The following is a 19,063-nucleotide window of genomic DNA, read 5'->3' as shown; positions in this document are numbered from 1 at the left end:
TCCACTGAGTGTATGTTTGCTTGGAACCCATTTCTAAAGTTTGGAGGTTGTTTGAATTTTTTTTTAATGTATCTAACTTGAAAAGTAAACACGGACAAGGTGTTTCGGTTAAAATTTTGGCACAGATCATAAAAAAGAACAAATGTGCTGTAATTGTTTTTAAATTAAAATGTTAAAGCTTTTTACAAGGAAGCAAATATTTCAGCATTTGATCTTTAGTTTTCAGTAGGAACGAATCCATATTTGAGCCAAATCTTTCTAGGGAGCTATCTGTCTCTTTTAAACAAGAGCCAAATATAGAGCAATGTCCTAATATGTGGGACAAGGGTTCAAGGTATAAAAATGCTGTTAAGCTCCACGTGAAGCAGGACACCTTGTCACCCTAGATACTTGGAAGAGGCATTCAGTAGAACTCCCAGTCAATAAAAACAACATGTGATGTTTGGTCCCATATAATGAGAGAAAATCGCTCTTGATACTGGACGCCTGCGCGGTTTATACTGTGGTGAATAATTTACATTCTGGGTGTTGACCTTTACACGCTGATAATATATGCTTTCAGGAGAGTGTTTGTTTTAATTTTATTATTGCTTATTACACCTGAGCTGTTTTGTAAAACCGTTTGTTCCCTGCTAAAATCTAATGAATTAACCATAAAAGTATCATTTCTAGACCAACGTTCGAATTTTACATACATGTAGTTTTACGTTTTACTCACATCAAGCACTGCAAAACAGTCTTCTTACTTGTTAAATATGTATTTTATAAAACATTAAGATGTATGCGAATAGATATTTACTAATGTGTAAAGTTGTCATAGCGACAGGCTGCCGACACTCAATCGGCGAAGCGTTTATCGTTTACACAACTGTCTTATTTACCTTTACGCTATGCAATTGAAGCAGCAGCATCCTTTCTTTTCCTCAAAACTAATACTTCTTTTTTTGCAACTTTGCTTTTCCCCCTCTGAGGCTCACTGCTGCTGACGCAGAGGACTACGTGCAGCTTCAGCCGTGCCGGCAGCAGTTCGCCGTCACGTGACACTTTGTCCCTAGCTGTTAATAATTTAAGTGTTAGCCTCACAGGTGTCAAGTGTGGATATCTGCGTCTAAGCTCGTGGATAATTCAAACCCGCTGAACAAAAGCCCAAAAATGAAGGATTTGGTGTCGTCTGCTTTAGCGCTCAAAGGCTCCACAGCGCCATCTACTGAACACTGGGCTCAATCTCATCAGCCAGAGCCTTTTCAGTTTTTTTTTCTCCATTAAACTGAATAAGATCACATACCCGAACAAAGAATAGGCCCGATCAGGTCAAATTACACAACCCCCCCCACACACAAGTTTTAAAGTAAAGAGAAAAGCTGCATAAGAGGGATTTTGTAAAAACTTTATTGATCAGTTCAAGGAGTTTAATCGAAAAGGCCGAATCCCATGTCGTCATCGGACTCCTCAGACTCTTCCTTCTTCTCCTCTTTCTTCTCCTCAGCTGAAAAACAAAAAGCACTTGACATCACGTCCTGCTGTCATCACCATGACACAGCAACCTGCTCACGTGGTTGCCTAATATAACGGTTGTTTTAAAATATATTTAAATGCAACTGATTTTTATTTTGGAATTTCCCAGTTTTTGTTGAGCGTTTCTTACACGCTGCTGTATTAATATAAAAACAAAAAAAGCCTCTTTTCTAAAACCATTCAACTTAAAACCGTAGAATAAATTTAAATGCCTGCACTGTATTTACCCAGTATAGTGCGGATTTTGTGTAGATTAACTTGTGTAGATGCATCTTTCATGTCAACAGATCATTATTTGGCTCCATGTAGTCGTACAAGCATACAAGGTGAAGGCAAAATCACAAAGTGGCAAATATGATTGATGGTGCCAAACAAGGTGCTAAGCTGCAATGCTCACCTGCAGCAGGAGCTGCGGCTCCGCCCGAGCCAGCAGCTGCAGAGCTGGCAACGGCTACGGCACCACCTGCTGGCATGCTGGCCAGCTTACCGTAACCTGAGGAGACACGAGTTGGCAGACATGAAGCACAAGTGATAACATCGACACTCAGCAGTCAGAAACAAGACAGAGGTCAGAAACGGTCCGTTATCATTACATGTGGTCTGACTTTACACATCTGATTAAATACAACTTTTTTCTTATCTTATATTCAAATCGATTCACTTTGTCCAGTGAGATATCATGCCCTGCGGGTTTATAGAAACTATGGCAAGAAAACTCATTATCACAGCAAATGCACCATGACACACTCAGGAAATATTTTATTTCAGCCCACAAATAGGGTGCAAGATCAGCTATCACGAAGACCCAAATAAGAAAATCAAATATTGATGTTTTGCAACTTGCACTCACACCATCCCAACTGTATTTTAGGATTGTTTTTGCATTACAAGTATCACTTGCTGCATGCACCAGTAGCACTGATATTAACCCTTTAACACTGTGCCACTTTTCTGCCCATCTGCAGTACTCTACATTATGACGTTTATATTTCATTCTGTTGTTCTTCGCTGTATCTTTTTTAGTAGTAGTTTAGTAATGAGTTCTTTTTTTAGTCTTTTAAACTTGCTACTGGGTTTCTGTTTTTTACTCCTATTGCACTGAGTGTGTAAGATGACTAATAAAAATTAATTAAGAAGTATAATTTGTGCATACAATAAGTAATTTGTCTATACACAATACCCTTATGAACCATTTTCAATGAACAAATTCTCCAGTATAACTGTGGTCCATACACAGTGTGCCATCCTCCATTACGGAGGAATCCAGCATTGAGAGCTTAGTTCACTCATATTTTTAATAACTCTTTTTTTTTTTTTACCCTTAAATCTGTTTTCCCTGTGCGTCAAATGAGTTTATCACTAGTCACAGTATCCAACATCATAAACTAGTTCAGACCCCTGCAGGGAGTCCATGTCAGTATTAAAATACTGCCTGAAGCCATTTAATTCTAAACTTTCAGACCTAACAACATTTCAGCCAAACAAAATTGTAAACCAAAATTAATCATGGTCTCACACACACATAAATGAAACTGTGGGAAACTCACCTGTGGTAATAACGTCATTCACGTTCTTGCCCTTCAGCTCACTGATAACCTGTTGAGAGAGAAAGATAGACGCAATTATAAACATAACCTAAAGGTAGGAACCAGCTGCCGGGAAAAACTGAAGCCACAACAGTAATAAAACACAAACAGGAGCAGGTGGCTGTGTACCTTGTCGAGGCGTGTGTCATCGGTTTCAATGCCAACGCTCTCCAGGATCTTCTTGATGTCCTTGGCATCAGGGTTTTCATTGCCACCGAGGGCAGCCAGCAGGTAAGCAGCAACGTAACGCATCCTGAAACACCAAGTTTACTGGAAACATTAGTAACCATGCGGGATGTTTTTATGGACACAGGAAAATGAGTTATGTCTAAAGTTCAGACAATCTGTTTTTGCATTAACAAAAGTGGAAACACAACAACTCATACAACATGTTAATTTTTCTTCATTATCAGCATATGCTAAATTTTTATATAAAAATCAAAGCCTGGAGAAAGTTATGGTATGCCTCAAAAGCTCAATCTCTGATTTTTATGTGAAAATGTTACAGTTTATAAGAAATATATGGCTTCACCACAGCAGGGGAATATTAAATGCTGTCCTTGTTAGTGCATCATTTAACAAAAAAACCCCAAACAAACAAAAAACATCAAAAGACGTAGGGTCGACCCCTTTAGGGGTCCGTTTTTTCCTGGGTTTAGACAGCTACAGGACTGTGATCCCAACGCATTTCTGAGTTATTACGGCGATTTTCAGTAAAACAGAAGTTCGCTGCTTTACTTTACAGCCGATACCCATCGTCCACTCATCTAAAAACTACATATTTTCGAATATTGAATATGCTTCTACTAAAATACTGTTTTCTCTACCTCTATAAATCCTCAAAAATGCGACAATGTGGGAAAACACGGCATAATTTTAACACCCATGCGGCTCTCCGCTACCATTAGCCAACCTAGCGTAAGCTCCGGGAGCCAAAGAAAGGAATTAATGTTGGCTAAACGCTCTTTAATATTCTTAAAATGCCTGGGCTGAAAGTGTACATGCTTATCTGGGTGGCTCAGTTATTTTCTCAGTGTTTAATACGTTATTTACGTTTTAAAACCAAACTTACTTGAGCTAGATAGGAGAGCGCGTGTTCACTCTGAGGTTAGCAGGGACAGAAAGGAAGTTACGTCACCGGAAAAAAGCAAAGTAGCCTTTCTTCTTCGTAAAAGCATTAAAAGTAAGCAGGAACCGAGGCGAGGCCTGCTGCTCAGGAGTGTGTTTGCAACCTCGGTGTAAAAACTTTACCTAACGCGAAATATTACACAAAAAATACATTCTTCTTCTTCTTCTTGGATTGGATTTGATCTTGGATTCACCGTGGATTGAATATCTGCCTTAATTTCACTTTATGTCTTGCATCCTCCTCTGGTATACCAATCCTCTCCATGTCCTCCATCTCTCACTCTATGAATCAGTTTTGTGGTCTTACTCTTTTGCTCCTAACTGGCATCTCCATATTCAACATCCTTTGTCTCTCTAACTTTGCTTTCAAACCGTTCAAACTAAGCTGTCCCTCTGATGTACTCATATCCTGTATAAAAGATTTGGAGCTTGTAACTACATGCTTTATTGATATGAAGCGCTGGATGAAATGTCACTTTTACAAGAATCAAGGTTACTTTAATGTCGCTGTGTAAAAAAAAAAAAGTGACACTACACTTCCTTGAAAATTAATTTCTCAGGAGTTCTCAGGAAACAGTCTATGTTGTACTTTTTGTGATGAGGCAGTGTGTGTTGTGTGTCTGTGTGAGGCCCCTGAAACTTGACACTCTCTCCAACCCTTTTCCATATATGTGTTGTGAACAAATATGAAAAAAAGACAGAAATCAGGAAGAGGGCAAATACTTTTTCACAGCACTGTATACATAAGGGCGTCTAGAGAGTCTCCGGTTTCAGGGACCTCACATGGACACACAACACGCACCGCCTCATTAAATAAGCATAACACAGACTGTTTCCTGAGAACAGCACTGTATGTTCAGTGGTAAGTGGCCATTCTGACTTCTCCTGAAATCAATTATCAGCTCTCTGGTCCTGTTGGTATTTAGAACCAACTTGTTTTTAGCACATCAGCCTGTCATCTTCTGAACCTCTGCAGGCAGAGTCATCTCCTCCACTGATCAGCCCCGCCATGGCATTGTCTGTGGACTCAGTGTTGGGTTTTGTGTTACAACGCGGTGTGCAGTCATATGCATACAGAGTATGTAGAGTAAAGAGAAGGGCTCCAGCCGCAACCTTGAGAGGCTCCTGTACTGAGTATGTGAGTGGTTTGGCTGTGGACACTTGGAGGCCTAGAGTGGACATCCTGTGGACATTTTTCTTTGATTATAAATTATTATATATGAAACTTGACCAACTGTGAATAAATGTAAAAGTTTACAAGTTGTGGGCCGAGTTTCTTTGGAACTAACTTCCAGTGAGCCAGGGTTACAATATGGACAAATCAATGTCGCAAAACACAGCTGTTTTTTGTTAACATAGTGCCTAATATAATGCATAATAGTAATCAATTGCTAATTAACTAATAATACAGTATTAGAGACGTTTGTAAAGCCTAATCATAACCCTGTTAGATAGTGAGGAACTAAACAAGAAGAAAAGCAGTAAAGACATTTATGTAGATGTATTATTTTAATCTTGTGATTTTTCAAGATGGGTGGGAACGAACCTCTGAGATTTATTTCAGCATAGTGCAACATTAAATTATAGTTCGCTTGTTTTTTAATTTGCACTCTGTCCAGTTAAACAGGAAAAGTAAATAAAATCTTAAATGATCCACAAAGGTTACTGGGAATCCATATTTGTATCTCATCCAGGAGACTTTTATCAGCCTTCTTCTGGTGCTGTTTGCAGAAGTCCATCCCCACCTCATTATTTGGGTCAATACTCATGTATAAGATAAGATAATAATCAGATAATATCTATAAATCATCTGCATCTTTTTGCACACGAAGCTTTGTGCTTTCATGACTCTGCAGCAGCTCTCCTCTAACCATTTCAGTGTGTGTTACACTGTATATGAACATGAATCAGCTTCTTCCTCCTTGTCTGCTGCTACTGCTCACTTGGCTCCTGGTCCGGTTTGGCTTCCTGCCTCTTCTTCTGTCCCCGCTGCTGCTGCGTTTGGTCCTGGGTGTGATTGATTTCAGTTGCCAGAAGAGACGAAGTGAACCATCCACACATGAGAGCCTGCGACGGATGGCGTCAATGCCATGAGAAGGCAGCAGCTGTGCTGTGCTCTCAAGCTGTAGTGTGAACAACCAGCTCTAATGAATCGCTGTCACGTGCGCTGCTTGGTTCCAGGAGAACAGGCCCGAGCTCTTGTTACAGACCTCCTTCCTCTCAGACATATACAGTCTGGATGGGGTGCAAAGACTACTTAATACTGACAAGAGCAGCAAACTTGCAGGAGTTACCTGAGAGGGATACTTGTCAGATAGGCAGACTGTTGTCTTAAACGATCTTGGATGTATAACATTTAGTGAGTAAGCATTTATTTCTGGATTTCATCATTCATGGCGATTTGTACCTCAAAGCTACCTGTGCACAGTCTTCATGTTGATGTTAATGCCAGAGGTTTGGAGCGCTGCAGTTTCTGAGTCTGCAGAGTGTTGGTGGCTTAGGTGCTTTTTACTACAAGCCCCAATAGAACCTTTTAATGTTTACTTTTAAAATTTCAAAGATTAAGAAGTGTGGCCCAATACCTTTGTCTGTATAGTGTATTATTAGCCTTGATATTTGTGAATGTTAACAATTTATCTTTGCATTGAAAAAACCTTAGGAAATACTTGTTTTATGGATTTGTACTTTATCTTTCCTTTTTTGTGGAAGGAGCCAACAGAAAATATCTCTGGATATCAATGAGTGTCAGCTCCTCCGCCCTCTGGAGCAATCAGCCCACAGAGATGACTCATATTGAATATGTTTCGAATATAAAGGAAAACGATGGACACAAAAGAACTGCTGACCTTCACGCAGTCATGTCATTCGTTCCTTTACTTTGTTCCCCTCTGTTATCCTATGCATTTCGCTCTACCCCTGATGGCCGTGTCTCTCTTTGTGTGATTGTGTGACGTCAGAAATTAATTTCAACCTGCCACATAGTATGTCTATATGTTTGTGGCATAGAGCCATAGTTGGTTATATTAGAGAAGTCAAAATAGCTGCTGTGAAAAAGGCTTATGAATCACATTCACACGAAAGCCGTTTATTCAGACAACGAATTTCCAGTTTCTATGCTACTTGATTTTTCTATATGCATCTAATGATTAATACAGTTTTAAATGGAATTCTGAACTTACTCATGATTGTCATGGTTGTGATTTTATTTTTATGTTCTACTTTCACATCCATTTGGGTATTTCCATAATGCTCCGACCACGTTTCCTTACCTTTTAGTTTTGGTGATGATCTGGAAGTATGTGAAAGCAAATATTTGACCATTTCCTCTATGCCATAACAAGTAGTGCTACATGTTTCAAAAAATAATTAAACATCCTGGAGTGAAAGAAAAGAGAGAAATAACAACAACTATGCAATAAAAAAAACATAAATATTGCCAGGGTCCATAAAGATCACCAGGCCTATATTTGTTTTATTGAGCTGGGAAATCACAGCTGCTTCCTCCACTGATAGTTCAGTTCTCCACACTGACTCATGCTGGTTGATTAGTGTCTCTTCTTTTTAGCTGATAGAAAGGCCAGTGCTTTTCTATTTACAGTTTTTTTGCTTATGCAATGGACATTTTTCCATCTAGTGAACAAGTAAGCAGACGAGGTTTAATTTCCAAATTAAAAATACCTCAAATACTTAGTTTTATCAACTAAAAATGCTTAATGAGACCAGTGTAACTGCATTAGTTCAGTTGAGTTTGAAAACCTAGGGGCCATCCGAAGCAACGGACAGGGCCTCTTTTCCACAGTGTGTTTTTTGTCCTGTCTTCCTCCCCTCACCCTCCACTGGAGACTGTAGATGGCCGTCCTTATGTTAGCCTGGTTCTGCCGGAGGTTTCTTATTGTTAAAAGGGAGTTTTTCCTTTCCACTGTCACCAAAGTGCCTGCTCATAGGGGGGGTTATGATTACTGTGGTTTTCTCTCTAGCTATCATTGTAGAATCTTTACTTTACAGCGCCTCAAGGCAACTGTTGTTGGGATTTGGTGCTATATAAATAAAATTTAATTAAATTGATTTTAATCGCACAAGAGATGTGAAGAGGAGAGTGCAGGCAGGGTGTAGAAAAGGGGTGAGTGTGAGAGAAGGACAGCAGAAAAAGTGAAAGTTTATAAGATGAGACCTGCTGTGATGTATGGTTTGGTTTGGAGATGGTGGCACTGACAATAAAACAGCAGGGTAAGCTGGAGGTGGCAGAGTTAAAAAGACGGGAGTGACCATAATGGAAAGGATAAGAAATGACAGAGGATGTTTAAGATGGAGCTACCAGGAAAGGAGGATTGTTCATGGATGCAGTGAAGAAGGACACACAGTGGACTGGAGGATGTTTGATAGGGTGAGATGGAGGCGGACCCCTGAAGAGAGCAACGGAAAGAAGATGATGTTATTTTTGCTTCATTATTTTTGTACTATTTTGCATGCAGGGTTAGCAGAACACAAGCAGCTAAAACCTGCTGAGACTGCACCTCTTCTGACAGCAGGAACCATCAGTTCATCTTCCAGAGTTTTCCTTATTCCCTGTGTCTTTGCTCTTAGAAAGTATCCGCATTGCAGAAATCATTTGCAGATGAGATGAACAGATTTCTACGTGGAGCTTGCACATTCTCTTTGTGCCTTCCAGCTCCAAAGACATGCATGTTAGGTTAACTGATGACTAAATTGGCCCAAAGTTTAAATGGGAGTGTGAATGGCTGTCTTTCTCTCTCTGCTAGGCCTGCAATAGACTAGCAACTGGCTCCAGCACCCTCAACAGCACTTTCAAATTTGCCTTGTGAATTCCCTGAAGGGTCCATGTTACCATTTCTGATCACATGACCCACCTTTTTCATGCTGCGCTGCTGCCATACTACTCTTTTCTTTATAGATTTACCTTTTTGACACCTACCTTGTACCACAAGAGTGACAGAGATGTGTCTTTCTTTCTAAAAATGAATGTAACGTGTAACAGATAGTGGAAAAACACGTTTAAAAGTCATAAACTTAAGCACGGTTTATTGAGCCTCCTGTCCAACTATTATGTTCTACATCACAACATTTTACATTCCACATCAATGTAACACAGTAAATTAGATAAACAGACTAGAGAACATAAAATAACACAACACTATCTACAGGCAATCATAAATAAGCAACGACTAAAACAGTATCAACATTTTAAGTTTGGTCTCGGTCCTAGAAAGAAAGGAGAGATCAGTGCAGAGCTCAGAAAAGAGGAGCTGATCTGTGACAGTTAATCTGTCCCACATCTGCCCCGCTTTTCAGAGACGCTGCGCTGATATGGCCCTGGTACACAGTCAAAATGGAAGTACCAATCATTCCTGGTATCTGATTTTTTTTTTAGGAAAATCACTTATAAAAATTGAGAAAAATATCAAAAAAAGAAAACCATTATAAAAAAATACTCTATTGACCAATACACAATGAAAACGGGTAGAAAGTTGAAGGTTTACCTCACCAAAGGTTTGTAACTAAAATCAGACTATAGTCAGTGACATTCAGTGGAGAGTGTGCAATATCAATACCAAGTCTCATTACATTTTTTTCCTGATTTACTATACATGTTTGTATGTGCGTGAGAAGTGAATCTAGCTAGCTAATGTTAGTTAAAACACAATCAAGGGACAAACTATACATCATATTAAGTCTTTTATGTACACCCCGACTGCTGTGCTAAATGTTCTGCCTCCAAACAAAAGCATAATCAATGTAGTTTAAATAAACTGTTACGTGAAACTATTCAGGAACGCTTATTTAAATCCCACTATTTAGCATTTTAGTGTGTACAGCAGTGTACAAGTAACCAACAAAACCACACTATACTGTAGTTGTAAGGACACGTAAGAACATTTCTAATGTTTTTAAATATTTTTATTCTATTGCCTGTCACAATTTGAGAATACATCACATTGATGACAACTTTTAGTTTACAACTACATTATAGCCTGTTAACTACTGCTTATGAATGTTTAATAGAGAGCCATCTCCCAAAGTTTTGCCAATTGCCTTCTTTGACTCCTTCATGGTAATCAGTATGTTACATCAAAAAAACAAACAAAAAACCTCCCAAAATTTGTAAACATCTCATAGGATCATCCAACTACATGCAACTCTTCTCAAAATCCTGCTGAATGTCATATTTCATTAGACATTCGTCTACACAGCCTTATTGTTGTAAGTTTAATAACATTCTGGAGGAAAATGACAACTATTTTGCACCAATAAAGGTTTTTTTTTAAAGACCTTGCATAGATGATTGATGTGCATTCCATATTTGCAGCGCGTTTTACTTGAGACTTTGACCTTCAACTCAGCTGTCTTCATAAAGATAAATGGATTACAGGAGATTCACCCACCAAATTTTACCTGTACTCGTCATGTGTCGTCATTTCTTGTGATATTTAAAGCATTATTTAAGTACCATACGATCAGATGAGAGTCGATGACCCCTTTCACTGACTTACAAAAACCTGCTAATCAAAGCAACAGCTGAGCAAGTTGATGTGAGGGAAACGTGCAGAGACATTCAAATCATCAACACTAGCACGCCACTTTCAACTAATAAAAGGTACTGCTTTTTAACCAGTGATTCATTTCAACGGATTTAATCTACAGTAATCTTTTTACGAGTCTTTTAAAACTTAAAGGATCGATTACCAAAAGCTCAGAAGCCGGATTTTAGATTTTATCCTCCCAAAAACAGTACCGATGGACCTCTGAACATCCCATTTATGATTTGTTAGTAACTTGGGGAACATCAGAGTACGCCAGGAGACGGTGGATAAAGTAATAAAAGAAACAGATGGAAATACAAACAGCTGTGGAGCAGCTAACCAGGCAAACGGAAACTCAAAGTGACCTCATTTCAGATGACATGGTCACAAGAACCAGACAGCACACATCTATCGTGCCCGCACACGCCAATCAGCGGCATGCTCATAAGACTCCCTCTCGATAAAACGGTTCGCTTCTGAAGAACAGTTTGGCATCGGATGGCTAATCTACACCGATAGGAATCACTACCGTTACGTTACTACCTTCCTGTCTCAATAATGCCAGGTGTTGATCCTGAGACTGGACAATAGTATGGCTTAGTCAGCAAAAGCCTGGTTTCCATAATTCTGTACACATATTATTAGAACTACCCTGCAAACAAAAAACCTCTAGGAATAAATCTTTGAAGTTAAATCTGTCCTGTAGACATTTTTCCAAAAAAGGTGGATGATTAGACATCTAGTGAGTTGATTTTTTTAATTTAAACAATACATTTTATTTTTAAGAGAAAACCAAGACTTGTGGACTTGTTTGACTGAGATGCTGAATGAAGATTTCCCTATGATGACTATCAACACAGTAGCTAAACATGCAGCCACTTCATAACTATAAAATGTGGAACATGAATAAGTGTAACTGTGGCAGCCTACACATTAAAATATACAGTAGACAATTAAGACTGTTTTGTGATTTGCCTGCTTAACAATTCACATCAGAACAAACTTGATTGTTTGGCAGTATTTGGTAATAAAGTGTTTCTCATTTTTATGATATGCATTTTGTATATTATATATGAGTACATTTGTGCCCAACCCACCTAAAAAAGAAAAAAGAAAAAAACTTATTTGCGCAAAGATGAATGGAAAATGAATTGGTAATAACATGCAGGCAAGACCAAGTTTGAAATTATTGCTGTAAATTATTGAAATATGGGCTTTACTAACATTTTATTAACATTTTACAAGCATCAAAAAATGTTTTTTTTAAAAGTAGCTGTCGATAGATCTTACCCAAGCACCTGTATCGTCTTTTGTTCTTTAACATGAATGCGATATGTGAATAAAAAAACGTCAGGTTAAGCGAATGTTTGATTTACGACTCCCTTGCTAGATGTTAAGTTACAAAATGTAATAAAAAAAACTGATGAAAGATTACAAATAGATATATGTCACTGCAGCACATTTACAGCATAATACACCAAACACTGTAGAGGTTATATACAGTATGTGTACTAACATTTCATTCATTGAACAAGTGATCAAAACTCACATGCTGCATTAATGTGACTGAAGTTTTGGTCACACGGGCTTAGAGGCTGGTTGGCAACCCCTTGGTGTCCTCTGGTTGCTAGGGGGAAAACGTGTATTCCTTGACTAGTTGGTGATTGCTTGCAAGCAGGGGGAAATGAGCTCCGAAGAGGGCGCTGCACCAAAAATCTCAGACACTTGCCAATTACTCGCTGAGCGATAGTGAAACTTGAGGGAGTGCAAGTTTGGAGAACTTTCACCTTCAAAGTAAAAGTTGTGTCTTACTATTGCTGTCAACATGTTTTAAAAGGCGCAAATGGATCAGCTTCTGGTTTGTGTCACAGTTTTTGAAATTTCACTCAGTGAACAGTTGGCGAGTATTTGGAGCTAAGTTGGTATTATCCATGCAAACTGTAAGTAACCACAGCAATAAGCTAGCAACCAAACCTCTTTGTTAATCATTTCACGTAGTCGCTGGCAGCAACTACTTGCCAGCTGGTTGGGGAGCACACTTATTTTCCCTGGCAACCAGAGGTTTCCAGGGATTTGCTAACAAGCCTCTGAGCCTTTGTGACTGAGGCTGTAGCAGTCGATTTCACAGATAGCCAGCAATCTCCAGCAAACAATCTCCAATCGGCTGGATAATATACATTTTTCCCTAATGATCGGTGGTTGCCAGGGGGTCACAGCTTGGTTTCTAGGCTTGCATGACCAGGGCCTTACAGAGACTGTAGGCATCTGACTAGCTGAATTTTACAAATGCCTAATTTTATCTTATTCTGATGGTCACTGGATAACTGACTTCTTATCAAGTTCTGTCACTGGCAGAGTAAAAATGTGACACAGTACATTCCTCATTTATGTCAAAACAAAATAACTGACTTTCATCTCATGTCATACTGACTCCAGAGTTTCGAGGGTTTATTTTTTTTTGATAAATGTGCGATTCTTTGTGGTGTCAGCTATTTAGTTCACAAGTTGCTGAGACCCCATTACATCACTTACTGGAGCTTTTTATAGCGTGGCATGATGTTAAAGTCTTGCAGGGTAAGCCTAGAGAACGCTCAAACATAATCCAGCACTTTTGCTACTTTTTGTAGGGTAGCCATAATACCAATCTAACAACTTATCACTTTTTAACTAATTTAGACTGTCGTCAGCACCTCTAAAGCTACGGTCTCTGAGAAAACAGGTGAAAAGCATGAATTAATTCCTGCCACAATAGTTTAATTTCCAGAAATTTAAACGGCTAAAGAAAGAAGAGAAACGAAAAAACAGTACATAAGATAAATGTGTTTGCCCTGAGGCACTTGGTAGTGGCTCTGATAAATCACTGAAAAACACTACCTTTTCAGTCAAAGCAGTTGTATAGTTTGTCTCAGAAGTTGCATTCAAATTGTCAATTCAAAAATAATGCACATGGTGTGACACACACTGACAATCGTGATCTTCCTAGTGTTCGTCTAGAGTTGTAGTGTCTAGTACAATACACGATGCTGAATATCAAAATGCTAAAGAAAAGGGCAGAAGCGCAATATACAGTATGTATGAGCTAAAACTAAACATGAGCGTGTTCTTTTTTTGTTCTTTTTTCAGGGGCGGGGAGATGAGAAAGGGATCAGAACAGATGGCCAGAAGGCTAAAGAAGGAGAGACACGGGAGCTGGGCATCAACATGGGAAAATCCTACTTGGGAAAGTTGTTCTGTTGCCGGCGCTTCGCCGACCTCATTTTCTCAAAGCGTGACTCCATTTCCTCTAGGACTTTGGGGGTGTACCTTACTACCAGCTTCACTGTGCCCTGAGCTGCTTTGAGGAGTTCCACAGCTTTCTCATGGTGCTCTCCTTCCACACTCTGAAGGCAAAAGAAACAGAAATTGAGTTTACGATTTCACCAGGAACAGATAAAAGTCCATGATCTCTACAGATTAACCTACTGGGTCCAATTATTAAACACAAGAGCAACGAGGTATGTGGCCACTTTTGGAGTAAACAAGAGTTTTATATGTACTGGAGTGAATGTAGTTCCAACATAAGCTCTAGCAGCTGTTCACATAAAACAGCCTGCAATTTGGAAATTTTAATGAGGGAACAAGCTGAGCAATAAACAAAGTCAACTGGATGATTGCTATTGGCTGAACTTTGAGATTTACACTTCCAGACAATAGCATGGCACGTTTACATTCAGTGTTCCATCAGTACTCACTGTGTCCATCTTTAAGCCATAATAAACATGTTGAACACATTAAGATTTCCAGAGCTTTACAAGAGGAACCTGACACCTTCATTATTTACATCAATGTACTATTACTACCATCATTATTATTATTATTATTAGTATTATTTCTAAACGTACACAATTGACAGCTTCCTGTCACTGACATAAGGAAATGCTTTTCCATTGCGGCAAGAAGACACCAAAGACTCCACAGGGTTTCTGAGGTTTTTTTCTGACAGCTCACTGGTAATATGGATTACTGAAGAAGGTTTAGCTGGTAAATGGCCATCATTGTCAGACTCTATGGCTAACAATGAACCAACATGATGATGATAGTCTGAAAATAAAAAAGCACAGGTGAGCAAAGGGGATTTTATTGATTTTTTTGGTTTTCTTTGTTGATCCAAATTCCACTGATTGAATCCTGTCAGTCCCTATGATGGACAAACTGTTGCCAACAACTCCAAGCTACAAGCTGATATCTTCTTATAGCACTCCCCTGTTTATTAGGCTTTAATAAGCTTAATTTTAAGGCACTACTAGAAGAGTTTAACGAGCGGGAGAGTTGTTGACCTGCCTTACAAGTTCTCATTAATAAATTATGGTGTAACAAGTTAATAAACAACGATTTTACAAGTAGATGGGACCCAGATTTTTGCACGGTGATTGCAGTTCCTTTTTTTTAAAATCCTGAAACAAAATCTAGCTGTGCATTCGTTTTTTTTGAAGAATGTATTATTTCTAATATCTGTCTGTTTAAAAAAAAAAAAAAAAATCTGAAATAGAGAATTTGCTCAGGCTCAGTCTAAAATGTAAACCATGCTGTGAATTACACACACACCACTCCATTCACTGAGAGAAGCTGGTCCCCTCTTTTCAGGCCTCCATGTCGGTCAGCGATGCCTCCTGGGATGATCCGTGAGATGTAAATTGGTGAGTTTTGCTCCTTTCCGCCCATTATATTGAAACCCAACCCTTCTTCTGTCTTGGGCAGTTCCACAACTCGTGGATGTGAGTGTCCCTCACTTGCTGCAAAAGCTGCCACTGTAGCCTACAAATAGGAAAGTGGTGTTTAGATATCTCGTCTGTATGTACTGCAGTCAAAGCACAAAATTACCCATTTTAAGAAATTAAATGTCTGAAATTAAGATTACAAAAAGACCAAATCTTGTATTCAGACAGTAACTGACAACTGTCTACCTTTGCTGTGGCATTGGCCCTGACCTCGGGGCTGCTGTTGATGTCCACCGTTTCATACACATGCTCATAGACCTGAGGAGATATTAGTGGACAGTATTTCAACCGGCGAACACAAAGAATTCAAACCAAACCAAAGGGTTAATCTTCTATAACCCATAAAAGCTGTGGGCAGCCAGCATATTTCTACTACTGTCACAAACACTTTTGGACACAGTATACTTTAAAAATTTGAATAAATCTGGGGGAAAAAAGAAATGGCTGTGCAATTTAAGTATTTTGCAATATTTTACATTTTATTTCACACTATGGCTGACGTACATCTGTAAACAGTGTCGGTTGTCAGTCCACTATTTACAGCATTCGATCACATCAATTTCGAGGAGGCTGCAAAACTTTGTAAAAGGGGACTTATATGATGTGAAAATGTTTATCAAAGGGAAATGTGATTGTTCAGACTCTCTAGCTTAATGTTATCTGGTATACACTAGCTTTTGTTCTTATAGCCGTCTGGCTATCAGCTGTCCCAAAGTGGCAGTACACTTTTAGTTATTTAGTTAGTTATATTATCGGGAACGAATAAGTATGTTTATGCATGTTTTATTATGTTAGAGTCTCAATTTCAGTTGCGGGGATGAGGCGTGAGGTGAGGAAAACGAGAATGAGTTGGAGGTTAGGGAGCAGAGAGGAGGGGTGGATGTGCCAGATGAAGAAGAGGAGGACAAAGAAGTAATGATAAAGAGATGTTGAAAACATAAATGTACAAATCTTAAATGGTCATATATAGCTGGACATTAAATTTAAACTAACTTTTTTACCAGACTTCCACTCTTTTTCTTAATTCTGGAGTATTCTATTGGGAATCCTATTGGGATGCAGAGGGTTAAGCTCCAAACTGTGAACTAATGTCTCTTAATTAAGTGTTTGATAAGTGAATGATACAAGACGAAAGAGACTCACTTCTCTGACAGCATTACAGAATTCACTCTGTAGGACCCTCTGCAGTGCCTGCAGCTTCTGGGGAGGCACTTCCCCTGTCCTCTGGAGTTTATCAAGCAATTCAATAGCACGGTTGATATCTGTCAACAAGAACATGTACATAACCATTACTGAGGCCTGCAAATGTAGATTTTAGCATTGGCAGTGAGAGTTTCCCACATCAGTGTCAGAGCACATTTACTTGCACTACATTTGTTCTGATTATAGATATGCTCCGGACAAGCTTGACTCCCACGGTCACCAGAACATACTACAATTAGTACAAATCGCTATAATGCAATAATAAAGCAACTCTCAGAGTAACATGAAGTAAATTCAAGGCACCAGGCATCACGTTTTTGTTTTGTTTATTTTGTTTTTGTGAATGTACAGCTTACGTTAATAGCAATGAATTCATAAGCATTTGTAATTTTATTAAATATTTCTAATCGTGAAGGTTTACGTGTGTATTTGTGTAACCCGTAAGTTTAAACTATCACACAAATCTGGGCTTCCTCTGCACATTTCAGCAACACACACCCAGAACTTGTTATTTACAGACAGGTCACAAAAATGAATATAATGATACAACCAGCGTAACTGTAAAATCTTCTTTCTTTTATGGTAAGATACAGTGAACAAACCAGCCAGATTGACTAATCACTGTCTGTTGTCATTAATATTAGCTAGGTGGCTAATGTACTAAGTACAAAAATGTAGCCGTAATAGCTGTGGCTGCTTTAGCTGGGTGACTATATATACATAATCATACAAGAATTAACCGCAAGATGTCTATTCTATCGTTATCCCACCATAAAACAGAGTACACAGACAAAAAAATAAACCGCTTGCTTTAATGAGCTAATGCTAGCTAGGCTAGGTTTATGTCGCCCGCATATCACAACAAATATTTTTAAGCTAAAGCTAGCTAGCTAATTAACTTCACCTCTTTCCAATCGCACGGGCTCCCCAAGCGATGCCATTATTGAACTAGGAGGATGTTTGGCGTTAGGGAGATAGTTAGCTAAAAGGAAAAATACTGAAAACTAAATTTGGTAATCCTGGCTGGCGTTATGTGCGCTTAACTGAGACGATAAATCAGATTAGCCAAGTTAGCCGGCTAGGCTAGCTGCCAGTGTCGTGATGCATTCAGGGAAACCTCGTAAAACTGTGAACTCGGAATGTTCAGTCACATTCTAAAGTCACTGCGTGTGTATTTGTTACCCTATCCTTTTACTAGACGACTACTCGTGTAAAACTATGATATATCATACATACATAAGACACATAGCTTTACCAATATTCCACCTCGCTTTAGTGTACAAATGTCCTGTCTTTAATTCGTCCAAACGTACACCTTAGATAGCAGCTTCAAATGTTGTATATTAGTAATGCCATATTTAGTTTTAAGCACAGAGGTTTGATTTTATTATGTTTACTGCTGATGCTGACAATGAGAGTAGGGATATTTTGTGCCATGCATATAGCCCACTGAAGGTCTCGTTGGCTAGAATCCAAACCTAGATTCCATATCACCATTTACCAACCTGAGGGGCGGAGAACTCTCCATTTAACAGCTTCTCTCAGCCTCCACAGACATAGCTCAAAGGACGATTACATTAATATGTACTGTCATAACAAGGGCCAGCCAGAGGAAACTTTATTTGGCTTTTTGTTGACGTCTGATATGAGCGCTCTCTCTGCCACCCCCTACTGGTGAGCTGCATCACATTTTGAGCCTCCATAAATGCAGAAAACTGCAGCTGCACTGCTTCTCTGTATCCTGAAAGTTTCGAGCATGATTCACTCCTGACCACACCCCAGTGGGCGATGAACGCAAATCTTTTGACAGGTGATGAAAAATACCTAACGTGACATCACAAATGTGGGCGTGGCATAAAGCAGACACACGGAAAGACTTGGTGAGCAGCAGCTTTTGTTCTTTTCTTAACACAGTAGACCCATCGTTTTCCTAAAATATTTTTTCTTCTTGTTTTTATTTCCTCAGCAACAGCAAAGTAATACCACATTATACTGTAGGATTCACTCATATGCCTGATTTATGGTCACACCGAAAAACACCATGGGCTTCACCCTGCCTCCCTTTATGCACTCTTTTATTAAATGTTGAATTGGCAGATTACTTTTTTGATCTTTGTAAAAAATAATAGCCTAAGGCTCATGCTCATGATAAACAAAACACATCCTTATCATCTTATCTAAAATGTTGAATGGCTGATTCATTGTCCTATGTGCTGAGGACGGGATAGTGTAATTCAGGTGGATTTTTCTGGAAGACCAGATCATTTATGATATTGTTCGTCTTCCCACTGTTTGTGTTGCAGAAGCCTCTGTATCTTTTTTTAAATTTATGATA

General features: G+C 38.9%; 2 protein-coding genes across 2 annotated transcripts; both read right to left on the bottom strand.

Annotated features, from left to right (window-relative positions):
• Positions 1-1,373: 1,373 nt before the first annotated feature.
• Positions 1,374-4,242, bottom strand: rplp2b (ribosomal protein, large P2b). Its single transcript, XM_085270936.1, has 5 exons — positions 4,174-4,242; positions 3,231-3,354; positions 3,063-3,111; positions 1,913-2,008; positions 1,374-1,486 (listed from the first exon to the last, which is right to left on the bottom strand). The coding sequence occupies exons 2-5, from the start codon at positions 3,351-3,353 to the stop codon at positions 1,410-1,412; spliced, it is 345 nt and encodes a 114-aa protein (XP_085127062.1). The 5' UTR covers position 3,354; positions 4,174-4,242; the 3' UTR covers positions 1,374-1,409.
• A 4,999-nt stretch (positions 4,243-9,241) lies between these two features.
• Positions 9,242-17,837, bottom strand: lin7c (lin-7 homolog C (C. elegans)). Its single transcript, XM_085270922.1, has 5 exons — positions 17,633-17,837; positions 16,669-16,787; positions 15,712-15,783; positions 15,353-15,562; positions 9,242-14,148 (listed from the first exon to the last, which is right to left on the bottom strand). Exons 1-5 carry the CDS (start codon positions 17,667-17,669, stop codon positions 13,981-13,983), a joined length of 606 nt encoding a protein of 201 aa, XP_085127048.1. The 5' UTR covers positions 17,670-17,837; the 3' UTR covers positions 9,242-13,980.
• Positions 17,838-19,063: the final 1,226 nt, after the last annotated feature.

The sequence above is a fragment of the Mchenga conophoros genome, linkage group LG1 (assembly GCF_057382185.1).
Source record: "Mchenga conophoros isolate Kocher_MC1m ecotype Shallow Benthic linkage group LG1, M_conophoros_male_GT1.1, whole genome shotgun sequence".
In the NCBI taxonomy this organism is placed as follows: Eukaryota; Metazoa; Chordata; class Actinopteri; order Cichliformes; family Cichlidae; genus Mchenga; species Mchenga conophoros.
The sequence above is the reverse complement of the archived record's forward strand: the minus strand, read 5'-3'. Positions and strand labels throughout refer to the sequence as shown.

What these genes read in the sequence shown, in the direction of transcription:
- lin7c (XM_085270922.1), bottom strand. Translation starts at nt 17,669, where the DNA reads ATGGCATCGCTTGGGGAGCCCGTGCGATTGGAAAGAG. An exon ending in TCTGTAATGCTGTCAGAGAA is followed by an intron (nt 15,784 to 16,668) that starts GTGAGTCTCTTT and finishes ATATCTCCTCAG; the next exon opens with GTCTATGAGCATGTGTATGA. An exon ending in TTCTCTCAGTGAATGGAGTG is followed by an intron (nt 14,149 to 15,352) that starts GTGTGTGTGTAA and finishes TTTTGCCTTCAG; the next exon opens with AGTGTGGAAGGAGAGCACCA.
- rplp2b (XM_085270936.1), bottom strand. Translation starts at nt 3,353, where the DNA reads ATGCGTTACGTTGCTGCTTACCTGCTGGCTGCCCTCGGTGGCAATGAA. An exon ending in GAATGACGTTATTACCACAG is followed by an intron (nt 2,009 to 3,062) that starts GTGAGTTTCCCA and finishes GTGTCTCCTCAG; the next exon opens with GTTACGGTAAGCTGGCCAGC. An exon ending in AGCCGCAGCTCCTGCTGCAG is followed by an intron (nt 1,487 to 1,912) that starts GTGAGCATTGCA and finishes TTTGTTTTTCAG; the next exon opens with CTGAGGAGAAGAAAGAGGAG.